The sequence below is a fragment of the Danio rerio genome, chromosome 2 (genome assembly GCF_049306965.1).
Source record: "Danio rerio strain Tuebingen ecotype United States chromosome 2, GRCz12tu, whole genome shotgun sequence".
Lineage (NCBI taxonomy): Eukaryota > Metazoa > Chordata > Actinopteri > Cypriniformes > Danionidae > Danio > Danio rerio.
Window position 1 is genome coordinate 27,217,223 of NC_133177.1, and position 14,538 is coordinate 27,231,760.

General features: G+C 36.0%; 1 protein-coding gene across 1 annotated transcript in view; it reads right to left on the reverse strand.

Moving 5' to 3' along the window:
* The window catches only part of tgfbr1a (transforming growth factor, beta receptor 1 a), a 75,980-nt gene that overhangs the window by 32,246 nt on the left and 29,196 nt on the right, over positions 1–14,538 (reverse strand). The window contains 1 exon segment of the mRNA NM_001037683.2: positions 2,214–2,447. Coding sequence (NP_001032772.2) covers positions 2,214–2,447 — 234 coding nt within the window.

Here is a 14,538-nt window from a genome sequence, read left to right on the forward strand (position 1 = left end):
TTTAAAAAAAGAATGCTTGCTTAAATATGATTATAAACATAGAGAATAGAAAAAAACAGACACAAAAAGTAGGTTATAATAACAGTGTTTCAGTAACAGGAATAAACAATAAGTAGTATTTATAAGCTTAACGTATTACTTCATTCTGAAATCTCAAACCATTTCACCCAACCCAGGCTCATTCTGATTATGTACTTCTATATACATTTCTGGAGAGCCCCAAATACGTCCACATTTGTTTTTGTTTTCACAAATTCACCAGAGGCCGCTTTGTACGCTTTTTGAGATTCAATTCAATTCAAGGTAACACTTTATTTTGATGGTCTATTTGAGTAGACTGTCTGCTTAATATCTGTTGATACAGCTTCTTCAACAGACATTTAACTGACTATAAGAAACTTAGGAAGTGCATGCCAACTTACATCAACCCCAAACCTAACAGTCTACTTATAATCTAATGAAAATTGGTAGATGCAAGGTAACATATATTCAACAAATGGACCATCAAAATTATTTCTACAGCGCTTTTACAATGTAAATTGTGTCAAAGCCACTTAATATAGAAGTTATAGTAAAGTTCAGAATTTAGAGTTTAGTTCAGATCTTAAATTTCTCTCGAGTGCCATTTGCACCTGCTCTTCTTGTGTAAATTCACTAGTGGCCGCTGTCTACCTACTGACTGACTGACTGACCGACCAATACCCCCCACCTATCCCTAAACCCAACTGATAGTGTTTTAAAAAGCACCGATTAACCAGCGCCTACCCACTTTCCTAAACCCAACCAACAGTGTTTTAAAAAACAATACAAAAAAAAGAAAAGGCCTCCCAGCAGAATGATTTTTGCCACATTTTCAGATTTTACCACACTATCACCCTGTTATTGACTTGTTTGTTTTATTTTTTGGCTTATGCTTTTGTCTTACGTGCATTCAGGAAACATTCTTCACCAGACACAAACCCAGTCATCGGCATCAACTCTGCTCTGCATCTCAAATCCTCTGACATACGCAGCAAGCCACTAGACAAACTAGTAACAGTGGAAAAGCCGTCCATACGGAGGTAAGCGGACAGCTGGTAAGCAGGAAAAGCAACGCCATCATACCACCAGTATCGTTCGCTTTAAAAATTTAATGCAGCCATCCGTTCTTCTGGCTACATATTTCATGATCTCCAGAAATGTATATGATGTACGTTTTCAGAATAAGCTTATGTTGATTTTACCACCTGATAAATTACTATTTCTTTCATTTTTCTCTTTTAGAAAATGCGAATCAAAAAACAGCCATAATAGTAAATCCTTTGAAATGTACAGTCATACATCAAAAACTTGAAGTGTAAATAAGCTTTCTGTTGAAGTATGGTTTGTTAGGTATGATGATAACTGACTGAGATACAACTATTTAAATCTGGAATATGAGAGTTCAAGAGAATACTGTCAGTGAAAATCCCCTTTAAATAAAGTGCTTAGCAATGTGCTTTACTAATCAAAAATTGAATTTTGATATATTTATAGTAGGAAATGAAATTTGATTAATTTAAAATTCTAATATTTTGGCATAACATATTTTTTGACTCATACAATGTGTTTTTGACCTGTGCAACAAGACATTTTTGGTCACAAATAGAGAATATTAGGGGCACTTCAGAAGCAGATCAGTGCTCATAAAAAATGTTATGAATAAATAAATGCTTGAGTCAATCACCTGTGTAACATTAATACAGGCTGCATCAAAGCCTCAAAACAAAAACTCTATTAATTGAAGCCATTTCTATGAAATGAAAACCTAAAGCAGTAAAGTTGACTTTAAAGAGCCAAGCACTCATGTCCATACCAATTTCATCATTGTAGAAAGTGAAAAGCAAGAGAACTGCATATTCATTATTAAACCTCCCTATCTGTGACGTGAAAGCCAAGGTTTTCCGAATACTGCAGGACACAATTCACCTTTAATATATAAAAGAGGCATGGAAATGTATTGGTAGAATACATCTTGCATCTGGGAGCTCAAGGTTACCACAAAAAAAAAAAAAAACGACTCAAAGCTGATGTAGAGCCAAATGAAATAAAAGATTTGGATAGCAAAGTAAAAAACAAAAGAAAGCTCTACATGTGTCACAATATACTCTATAACCTTAAAACACAAACTCAGGCATTGCAAACACACAAAACAAGCCCACTCCATGTTCATCATGAGTATATTATTTGCTCACCTGGGATAACTTTTGGGTTCTTGTTGCACATGTGAGTGTTGCAGCAGTACGGATGCTTCCCGTTGTTGGAAGGAGCGCACTGGAAAGGCCTGTCCCGGGGGTAAAGATCATCCTGCTGAATACACTGATGCTCCTGTGTCACGGTCTGTCCAGAAGACTTAGCGATGACGGCAAAACACAGTCCAGTTGTGTTGCACGACCGATTGACACATCGTTCACAGTAACACAGCAGTCCTGATTCAGAAAAAAACATAGAAAGAGACTTTAGATTAGGAAACATTTAGATGGTCGGCTTATTCAACAGCACAATCATTGTCCCAAACAGATTCACCAGTGTTTTCTGCACGGTGGGGGGCGTGGCATGGCCCGGCTGTTCAAATAGACACCGACATAAGGAATCATGGTTGTTAACTTGTTTCTTTTCATGACAGCAGTAAAAATACTGAGCAATTATTTGAACTGTACAACCGTACAAGCAAAAAAAATGTGTAATATATATATATATATATATATATATATATATATATATATATATATATATATATATATATATATATTAGGGCTGTAACGATACACCAAACCCACGATTCGGTTCGTATCACGATTTTTGACCCACGATTCGGTTCGTTTGACGATTTTTTTTCCGTGTGGGGTGGGAAAAAATATTTTTAAAACAATTTTTTATTAAATAACATTTGAAAAATCTTTATAAACTAAACATCAAAGAACAATATTAACAATGCAAATTATTAACAATATAAATAGCCATATATAAAATAAATAAATAGCCAAAGCTATATCACTTTTGTTTAATTTGTAACAAAATACTGTTGAAAAACCAAACAGAACTAAACTCCATTGTGTAGATGGTTCAAGCATGTTGAAAATTCTTTTTCAATCAAGTTCTCTTACATAGAAAAAGTCTAGGGATGCTCATTTCGGTTAATTTTGCTAACGACAACCGCCGCTCATTAATCGGTTTTAACGGTTAACTGGTCAGATTACTATTAATTTTATATTAAACAAATTGACGTGTCTATTTTGTGTCTGACACATTAAATATTGCATTTTAAAATAGGCTACTGATTTATTTTTAAATGCTAGCATATTAATAACAGAACAGAACAACAGAGCATCTTCACGCACCTGCAGTGTTTTGCACAGAAGAGCAGAATAATCTAAATAAAATGAATAAAATAAATAGGACTGCCCTAAATTATTCTCATTTAAATAATTAATTTATATTACAAAACGAAAATACTGACTGATTCTTTTTAATAACCGGCATAGGCTGTTTTTTTCCAATCATGTTTTTTCTTCCGTCAAATAAATATCGCAGACTTCCTCAAATTGCTCGCTCCAAGAAAAATATGCATTTATTTAATGCCCCGCTGTTATTATTATAATAACAAAACCTTTTACATTTTTAATAGAAATCATTATTTTAAAGAATATGTCCTGATGGTTTCCTTTCTCTCCCTCGCGGGTCAAGTGCGAGCGCTGCGTGATGAAAAGACAACAACAACAACGCGCGCATATGTAGACTTTTTGTAAACAGTTTTGTTGTTTAAATATGCTATTGTATTAATGTGCATACATGCTTTATAAGCCGAAAGCAAGGCGCATCTCACTGCTTTTATGTTGACAAGGAAAAAAGAAGAGAAGAAGCGCGGTCCTCTTATAAAACGACTGAATCAGCTGGGTATCGATTGTGCATAAGTGTTGCTGTCTGTGTTGTTACAATTGTAATATTTAATACTATTGTGATATTCGAGATTTGTACATACAGCTCTGGATAACTTAAAACAGCGATTAGACCTTCAGAGCAGCATTAATGTGTCCTGAAGTAAAGCGAAACGGCTATAAACTCCAGCAAGATAGAGTGATTATATGCAGAGCCATATACCTTTATCTCTAAATAAAGTATAACTATAGAAACTGTGTTCATCTTAACTGAAAGCTTCGTCCTGTTTCCTGGCCTCACGCATCGCGCACCTGTCAGTCAGCCATGTAACGTAACTCCCAAAGGGTTAAACAGAAAGCGCACAGCACGGTTACAGAAAAGTTTCCTCTGCAGAGGAGTCGGGGCATCTGGTGAACGCCCATCTCTCTCTGCACAGCCACATTAACAACAATGCTTTGACAGCATTGGCAATGTTTCTGCCGTTGTCGGTTGTCAAGCGGGGTTAAGTTGGTTTTGTTTTTGATATTCCTGACACATTCAGACAGTCCCTTACTAAAAGCTCCGTGCAAGCTCTCCCGGTTAAACGCTTATTGCGAGGGCTTAAACGGAGCAGTGCTCGTAATGTCGAGCGGAAAAAAAGTGTTTCCTCACGTTCTTCTTCAACTAGCTCAACTTTTGCAGGCATGCGTGACGTTATTGGAAAGGTACGGGGTGTGTCGCGATTCTCCCTTATTACACCGCGACACAGGATCGTAGATCTGAGTGTCGCGATTTCGATTTCATATCGTGCATCGTTACAACCCTAATATATATATATATATATATATATATACACAGGTATATATATATATATATATATATATATATATATATATATATATATATATATATATATATATATATATATTCATACATATATACATATATGTGTATATATACACACACATACACACACATATATAAATACACATACATACACATACATAAAATGTTAAAAAAAATAATAAATACAATCAAATAACCATACATACCATATGTACAGCAAAATCAAATTATTTGAGATTTTGCACACAATCAATAAAAGGTTGCCACTATGCCACACCTTAAAAAATTCCCCCTTAGACTCTCTTAATAAAAACCTGATTATTACCAAATAAAGACAAGACATATTTTCTCTAATTCACTGAGCATGAGTGGGAGGACATAATCCTTCCTATTTACAAAATAGCCCTACGTGCCAATAAAGTCGAAAAATCGATGATTTTACACTTTGCAGAAGGCAACTGTATTTCCTCTGAAGTAACCCCAAACAGTGCCACCTGTGGATCTAGTTATATCTTGTGCTAAAGAATCACAGAAAACGAATCAAACATTAACCACCAGAAATGATTTAAGTTAGGACAAGTCCAGAACACAAGCTAAAAATGAACATTTATTTTTATATTATTGTCCACAAAGTGTGCAGCTTTTGTCGCGGCAATGCATCTTATGCCGAGTTCAGACTGCATGATTTTCAAAGTAGTCGTGTCACAGATGTTTTCACACTGCATGACTATCTGGGCTTGCGTTTCGTCGCTGCTTTGTTTACACTGCAAGATGGATCGGTGACAGGCTTTCACATTGCATGACTTTACTATAGAAAGAATCGCCGAAAACTTCGTCCAAACTACGTCTCACAGCCAAAAACACGTATTATATTTTTTGTTATTAACTACATAATGAGAAAAAAGCCTTTAATGGGGTAGAACATGTACATATTTGCTCACCTGGGTTTAAAGGGAATTAGCCATTTCTCCTAAACGTTGATAATAAACTAATTTCTTTCTGTATTAAACGTCAAACAGACACGGTTGCTCCTGAGTCCTGTCAAACCTCCACTAGTTTTTCCTCCATTTCGTGGGTCCAAATAAACCGAAAAAGAGCGCTTTTAACTTCTCCCCCAGCCTCCTGCTGGCCTGCAGCAGTTATACACACACACACACGCAAGTGAATGCTGCTCTCTCATTGGATCTCACAGGCTATCGCTGATGTTATTTTCAGTGAAAACTCAATTCACACGGCATGATTTGAATCGCTAACAGCTCCAGATATTTAGCACGCCAAATATCTCTCAGGCATCGGCTACTCATCGGCGATTCTCTCAGATCGCGTTTTTGATAGTTCATACTGTGTGATTGTCACTCACGTGCACGAGCACCGATTTGCCTGTGATTTCAGGCATTTGTCGGCGATTTCTCAAAACCTGTCGGCAAGCTGAAATCGGGGCTAAAATCACGCAGTCTGAACTAGGCATTATTGGGCTTATTTACTTACTAAATAAAGTTTACTTTCATACATGACCTTTACTTAAGTATACTTCTTTTTCCTAAGGGTGCATTTACTGACTTACCAAGATCAGTCTTGTACAGCCAGGGGGAGTATTGCCGCTCTAAAAGCAAAGTTGTGTCAAAGCTAGGCATGCTCCAATTAGGATTTTTGCAGCTGATCTAGAGTACTGATTCCTTGTCATGGTAATCAGCTGATACGGAGCACTGATTCTAATGCTTCAAGCTTTAAAATGGATTAAGCACATTTTGCCTCTAAGTATAAACTATAAGTGAAGACCTTGCTTTACCTAAGAGAATAAATCAAGGATGCTGCATATACCTTAAAAACGTCTTTTATAACCATTTAGTTGTGACCGTGTCATGGCCAGAAGCAGCTTTACAGAAAATGATTCATCCATTCATTTGACTTTGAATTAGTCCCTTATTTATCAGGGGTTGCCACTGCAGAATGAACTGCTACAGCAAATAATAAAACACAGATATAAAAATTATGAAAAATTACAATGCAATTTGAAAACATTGCAAACGATGAAAGAAGAATTCAACATGACTCAATCAAGAAAAAGTTTGGAGCTCACATTTGAAGGTAAAATGCACACCTTTAAATCTAACTTCTTTACTAAAAGGAAACAGGCCTATAAACTACTGTTTAATGAGTGTATTACAATAATTTATATTATTAAATATTAATGTAAAAAAAAATTGTTTTATTTATCTAATAATTCCAGCCAGCTTTTAGTGAATTTGCAAAATTGTTAAAACAGATCTTTCAGTTGTTATATGTAAAAAGACCTAAATGCATGCAAGACCATTCAAATATTTTGCTCGTCTATAACTATTGACAGCAGATCCCTCAATGAGGGTGATAGAGGGAAGGAATGTAGGCTGAAGCTTAGACCATCACTGGGCCTCTTGCGATCTGTTGTCTTGCTCATTCACTCTCATTGCCATGATTTCAGAGTATTTTAATTTATTTTTGGGGATCAAGGGGCCGTTATAAATTTGCAGGAGACTCAGGGTGCTTCCAGGAGAGGTCATAGGTTGGATGAGACGCTAGACAGGGGCGAACACATCACAGCAGCTCAAAACACTGGAAATACAATGGCTGCACCCTTGCAACAAAGAGAGCATCACTTGCGCGAGTCACACCAATAAACTAAACAGGCCCGTATTGGCTAATCGGCAGGGGTGTAACGATATTACAAACCGAACCGAAATATCGCAATACACCAACCACGATATGTATCGCGAAACTCTCGGCGTGTACCGCAGTACTCTCACGCCCCCTGCTGCCCATTGTTGAGGTTAACGTCCCCTGTATCTAATTAACTGAACTAATTTAAACACATATTTATTTTATCACATTTGATTAAAATGTATTAGTAATGATGAGCTTTTGTTCTAAATATTATATTTTAAAGTTAGTATTTTCCAAGTGCATGTCATGTCATGTGACTTGAGTAAGCGATAATACTCGGTCACTACTGTATAAGCAGGATGGCTGCTTCGCATATATTGAGATTGCAGATCCCCCAGACACATTTAAGTCAACTGTGTGGAAACTTTTCTGTTTTCCAGTAGAGTACAGGAATATCATTCGTGTCGTAGACAAAGCACATGCCTATCTGTCCTAACTTTTATGAAACTTGCTTATAAGGAATAACATTTAAAAAAGTGTAGAAATTTCACAATGTGAGGGTGTAAGCAAAAGACTGACAACAGTATTTAATGTACAAAAGTGAAACCAGAATAATGCCCAAATATATACAAAAAAAGAGAAATATTTACAGTTATAAAAAGAATATAATAAATTAGCAAATTCAAACAAAGTATCAAACAAAAATTTGTTAAACTCAAGTAAGGGGACAATAGTAAAGCCAAACAAAAGAAAGAAATATAACAAAACAATTCTAACTCATGAATAACCCCTTACCTCGCTAGAAACTGATGAAAAGAAAAGGTCTTCAGCGTCATGCGCCATATTCTTCCCTATACTGAACTGTAGAATAAAATAAAAACAAAGATGATCTACACCTCTTACCTGATGTCTTTAACAATACATTTTCTACATGTTTGCCAAATGGAAGTCGTACAACATCTTTCCTATCCACCTTACTCTGAGAAAAGAGTGAACTTAAGGAGGTAGCCTATATCTCAATCGACAGGATATGTCGAACCAAAAAGTAACTAACAAATCAATCGAAAATTAATTTAACAAAAAACAAAAAAAAATTTAAAGTGGGCAAAAGTAATGCAAAATAATTTTACCCAAATGAAAGTTAAGCAAAAACAACGAAAGTCATAATCATGTCAGCAAAATACACAAAAAACGAGATCAAAGGAAAAAGCGATTTCCTCCGCATTTCCTAGCACCCTTTTTATATCCCGGCGTCATCTCCGCTTCGCCTCCAAAACGTGGCCAGCTGCGTTCGCTCGCACCGCGTGTTGTAGGAATGAACAAGATTCTCATCGCAAAACGTTGCAGTCGTAGAAATAAACGATCTTGTTTCTCTCAGAGCAAGAGCAGATTTTCCTTTGATGACTCCTCTCACTGAAACGTTGAACAGTATAGGCTACTCGTGCACTGACTTCATCCATCAATATTGGGCGTCTCATATCTTCCCATTCTGCAAAGCCCACTCTCTGCTTTTTCGCTGATCCACTGCCATGTCCCGCTATACACGCGCAACCGACCCACAATTAATTATAATGTATTTTTTTTATTACCCGACCCTCGAATTATTCGCAGCACTCGCGGATATAACCGCCATTCACGCATCACTAATGGGAGGAAAAATACAACCTATATACGGCTGCAACCGTGACATTAGTGTCAGACAAAACTGCAATGTATATTACTGATGAATATGTCATGTTAAAAACACTGTACAAAGACATCATATGTATATTTTTTTCATTAATTTAAACAGAAACCTATCTATCTAAATGAAAACTTAGATAATCAAAAATGAGCATCACCATGTCTGTACCTGCACAGAGATCAAGCCTCTCACCTGAGAAAGTGGACATTTTTGACATGGACATGTTTTTGAAGAACAACTTAAAACTTAATTGAATATTCCAAATGTCCTTAGAGAGAACTGCAATTATTTATTTAATTTTAGTTTACTTAGATAAGATGGCTGCACTAAAGAGAATTGATTTTTCTGACTAGTCTATATTGGAGGTGTTTATTTAATTTTTGTTGTTTACTTGGGTATCCTGACTGTACTAAAATGTGATGGCAAAGTTAATAAAGAAAAAGTTTAGTTGTTCTTGTTATTAAGTGAATCTATCGTTCCGCATAGCTGTTAAGATGACAAGTCTCTCCTCCATCTTTTAAATTGTCTATGGTCATCTTGACAACACAAATACTGCTATTGTCTCAACAGAAACCTCGTTTCTGCTTTAATTTGATTAGAAAATGAAAAAGAACCAACTAATGCAGCATGCATTTTCTGTTCATATTTAAACTTTATTTCAGCTGCAGAAGTGGCAAAAATGCAAGGCGGTTAAAATGTGAGTCAAGCTAGGTACATAAGCACATAGGTACATAAGTAATAAAAACAAGCAAAGCGAAATGAGAGTGGTTATGCAAGTGATAATGAGAGATGAACATGACACGGCACAAAACAGAGAAGCTTTTACTATTCCACAGTCCACCACTGGGTCCTCTGGTCATGATCACTGTGGAAAGAAGAAGTGCTGTTTTATTATGAGAAATATATGTTAGTTATCTTTTATAATGCTGCTCTGTGCAGTCTAATAAAAAATAAAAAAGTGTTGAAGTGCCTTTGCCGTTTTCGCTGATTTCTACACAACCAAACCAGAAATGGAGGGTGCATGATGTCATTAGCATGGCCATACAGGACGCAGACCATGCCACTAGATAAAATTGCTTATTTCTCTGAATTTTATCCTTATTCATAACATTTGGGATAATACATAAGCAAAATCTAGAACACTGTGCAAGTAGTTTTTGGATAATTTAATGAAGAAAATATTACATATTGTGCCTTTAAATAAAAGAAATAAATAATTATTAAATAGATTAAAAAAATTGCAAAACATTTTTTTAATCTTTAAATAAATATCAAAATAGTACTGAAGTCTATATTAAATATATAAAGAGTTTAGATGCAAAAACCTCTAAACATTGTCTAAAATTTTCCTCTAAAATGAGTACTTTTTAATCAAGCTTCTCTGTGAATGTTCAGTATTATCACTTTTATGGCAAAGAATAAGTTCTTTTGTTGTTCTCTAAAGTAAAATATCTAAAAGGCTGAATAAAATGTTCAATTTCAGACGGCAATTAGAGGTTTTTGCATCTGAACTCTTCACATGCATTTTAGTAACATTAAATGTCTCACTGTGAAAAATAAATATTTTGATGTTAAACTATATCATATATAATCTCTCAATTAATTTCACATGAACACAGTGATGCCAATAAAACAAATTACAATTAAAAGTGAATGAAAGGCCATCAAAATGATACACATAATAAACATAACAATTAAAAAAATTTAACTGAAAACAGTATGTCGTGGAAAGGGCACAGATTTTGTCAAACCTGTTATGGCATTAGACTTTACTCTTTTAACAATTTCCAATAAAAGCACAAAGAGCTAAATCAGTACAGACTCAACAGTTGGCTATTGGCTCATGTTTACACCTATGAAGAGTGAAAGCACATTGAAACAAACTTAAATGAAAACCCTTTGTTCAGTCTCAGTTCAGGATACACAATACTCTGATATTGTCAAAAATACCTAAATGCAACAACAGTTCAAATTACTGTGCATGTTCAGTTACCCAGGTTACACGGAAAAAAGAGAAACAGAGTGGGTCTCAAATGGGCTGAACCGTCCCAAACATGTCTGAAGCAAATAGAGATACAAGGACACAAACCTGCAGAGACAGCAGCAGCCAAACCTCAGCAGCCACAGGCCTCAATTAAACCAGTGCTTAGACAACTCACAACTGAAATACGCTGAGAGATGCAGTAAATCTGCTTTCCTTAGGGGAAAACAACCCGCATTCTTGTAGGAAGAAATATGTATCTGTACTATATAGACAGAGAATGAACTAATTAATAACTGAACTGTAAAACGATGATGATGATAAATATAGCTGCAAGCAGCAATTAAAGTGACGACAAAGCACAACAGAGGTAAAATGAGTAGCCAAGTATGGAGGATCGGATCAGCCAAAACCAGTACTACAGGAGAATTTTACAATTACAAAATGGTTATTTTTCATTACAAAATTAATTAAAAGGGAATCTGACTGGTCGCTTTGGCATTGAGTTGGCATCATGCCAATTAATTTGTTAAGGCAATAAAAAAAAAAAAAGTATTGTTATTTGAAACTAAATTTGTAATTTGTCCCCAAGATGGTCTAAAGATGATCTGGGTCGAATTTGGTAAAAACCGGGCCAACGGTCTTGGAGAATAAGCATTTGAAAGAGAATCAAAATCACTCATAGAAAATTTGATCCATTTATTCGCCACATGAGAAGTCAATTGGATGCAGGATTCTAGATAGGTATGCTCATTTTGTTTAATTTTGCCAATCGACAACCGCTGCTCGTTAACCAAATATTAACCATTAACTGGTCTTATTAATATTAAATTATTATTTAAAAAAAAAAAACGTTTCTATTTTGTGTCTGAAGCATTACATTTTAAAATACTAATTTATTTTAACATCCGAACATATTAATAACAGAACATCTTCACGCACCTGCAGTGTTTCCAACAGCATAGGAAAAAATAAAAAGAATGAAATAATCCTGCCATAGAATTTCTTACTTAAATTTAGATTACAAAATGAAAACACTGACTGAATCCTTTTTAAGAACCATCATAGTGTAACGTGGAGACTGACACAGAGGGATCCATATGCAGTATTTATTAATCACACTTACTCAAACATACAATATGCACAAAGGTGCAAACACACATCGACAGTAGCAGTAAAGGTATCAAGGCTGGCGGCTGACAGACACAGAGTGAATTACCAGGCAAGGGTCAGAGGCAGGCAGCGTGATTCAGGCCCCGTTTACACTAATGCGTTTTAGTTTGAAAACGCATAAGTTTTGCTACGGTTACGCCAACCGTCCACACTACACCGGAGTTCTCGAGCGCCGAAAACGGAGCGTTTCGAAAACGCTGGAGAGGCCGTTTTCATTCTGAAACGCTGCTGCTCCGTCTCAGTGTGGATGATGGAAAACGGAGACATCTGAAAACGGAGGCGGGACTGCAGACATTCGCCTCTCTGATTGGGGCTTTTCCTGAATATTAAGTAGCCTAACACACACAGTTCAGTCCTGCTTTCTCTCCGTGTAAGTTCAGACTTTGCAAGTTTGATTAAGGCTGCAGTCTCTTCTTCTCAGTTTGATATGGAAAGCAGACTATACCGAGGACACGGGTAAATCTTCAAAGGGAACAGTGTACTTTATAACTTCATTCACATCACCCTTGCTACGTTGTTTCACTTTCTCAACAATAAAATGTAAACATGATTTAAGGAACTGCCTATTTTCATTTTAATATTAGCAACTTAGAAAGCAGAAATGTTTAGGCGTCGTGCTGCATGAGCGTCATCTTCACTGTGTGGATATTTATAACAAAACGGAGCCGATAACAACTGCCTCCTTTCAATTTCAGTGAAAAGACGAAACACACCCTCTCTTTTGCTGAATATCAGTTTTAATAATCGATAATGGCCATTAGGGGTGTAACGATATTAAAACCGAACCGAAATATCGCGATACACCAACCACGATACGTATCGCGAAACTCTCGTGGCGTACCGCGGTACTCTCACGCCCCCTGCTGCCCATTGTTGAGGTTGACGTCACTTGTCTCTAACTAATTGAACCAATTTAAACACATCTTTAATATCATATTTGATTAAATTGTTTTAGTAATGATGAGGATTTGTTCTAAATATTATATTCTAAAGTTAGTATTTTAGTGCATGTCATGTCATGTGACTTGAGTAAGCATCACACTCGTTACTACTGGATGCAGGATGGCTGCTCCCCATAGTACTGAGATTGCAGATCCCCCAGACACATTTAAGTCATCTGTGTGGAAACATTTTGGTTTTCCAGTGAAGTACAGGAATAGAATTCGAGTAGACAAAGCGCCTGCCTGTCTGTCTCAACTGTTTCACGAAACTTACTTGTAAGGAAAAACATTTAAAAAGTGTGGTAATTTCACAATGTGAGGGTGTAAGCAACAGAACTGCCAACAAAAGTGATTTATTGCACAAAAGTAAAACCAGAATAATGCCCAAATATACAAAAAAAGAAAAATATTTACACTAATAAAAATAATATAATAAAGTAACAAATTCAAACAAAAGTATCAAACAAAAATTAGTTAAACTCGAGCAAGGGGGTGATAGTGAAGACAAACAAAAGAAATAAATATAATAAAACAATTCTAACTCATGAATAACCCCTCTTACCTCGCTAAAACTGATGAAAAGAAAAAAAAGGTCTTCAGCGCCGTGCGCCGCATTCTTCCCTATACTGAATAAAATAAACAAAGATGACCTTCACCTCTTACCTGATGTCTTTAACAATACATTTTCTACGTGTTTGCAAAATGGAAATCGTATGACATTTTCCCTATCCACCTTACACTAAGAGTGAACTTGAGGAGATACAGCTATATTGTCGGGAAGGAGCGGATAATATACAAATCAATTGAAATAAAAATGTACAAACCTCACAAAATTTCTTAAAGTGGGCAAAAGTAATGCAAAATAATTTTACCCAAACGAAAGTTAAGCAAAAACAACGAAAATCATAATCATGTCAGAAAAAAACACGAAAAACGAGATCAAAGGAAAAAGCGCTCTCTCTTCCGCTCTTCCTGACAAGCTTTTTACATTCCCGCGCTGCGTCGCCAAATGATGATAGATCGGTCTCCTGACCAATCAGCTGTCAAAAAGGCGGACCTACAGAAATGATGAAGGCGGACCTACATAAATGCCCGGCATAGAGGGAGCGGGAGAGAGAGAGAGAGATCGGGAGGCAAACGACATACAGCCGGCTACAACCCTAACATTAGTTTCAGACACAACTGCAATGTATTTTACTGGTGAATATGTCATGTAAAAACACTTTACAAACACATTATATGTATATTTTTTCATTAATTTAAACGGAAACCTATCTATCTAAATGAAACCATATAATCAAAAATGAGCGTCTGTGTCTGCACAGCGATCAAGCCTCTCATCGGAGAATGTGGATATTATGGTGTTTTTGAAGAAGATCTTTCACTAGTCTACACTG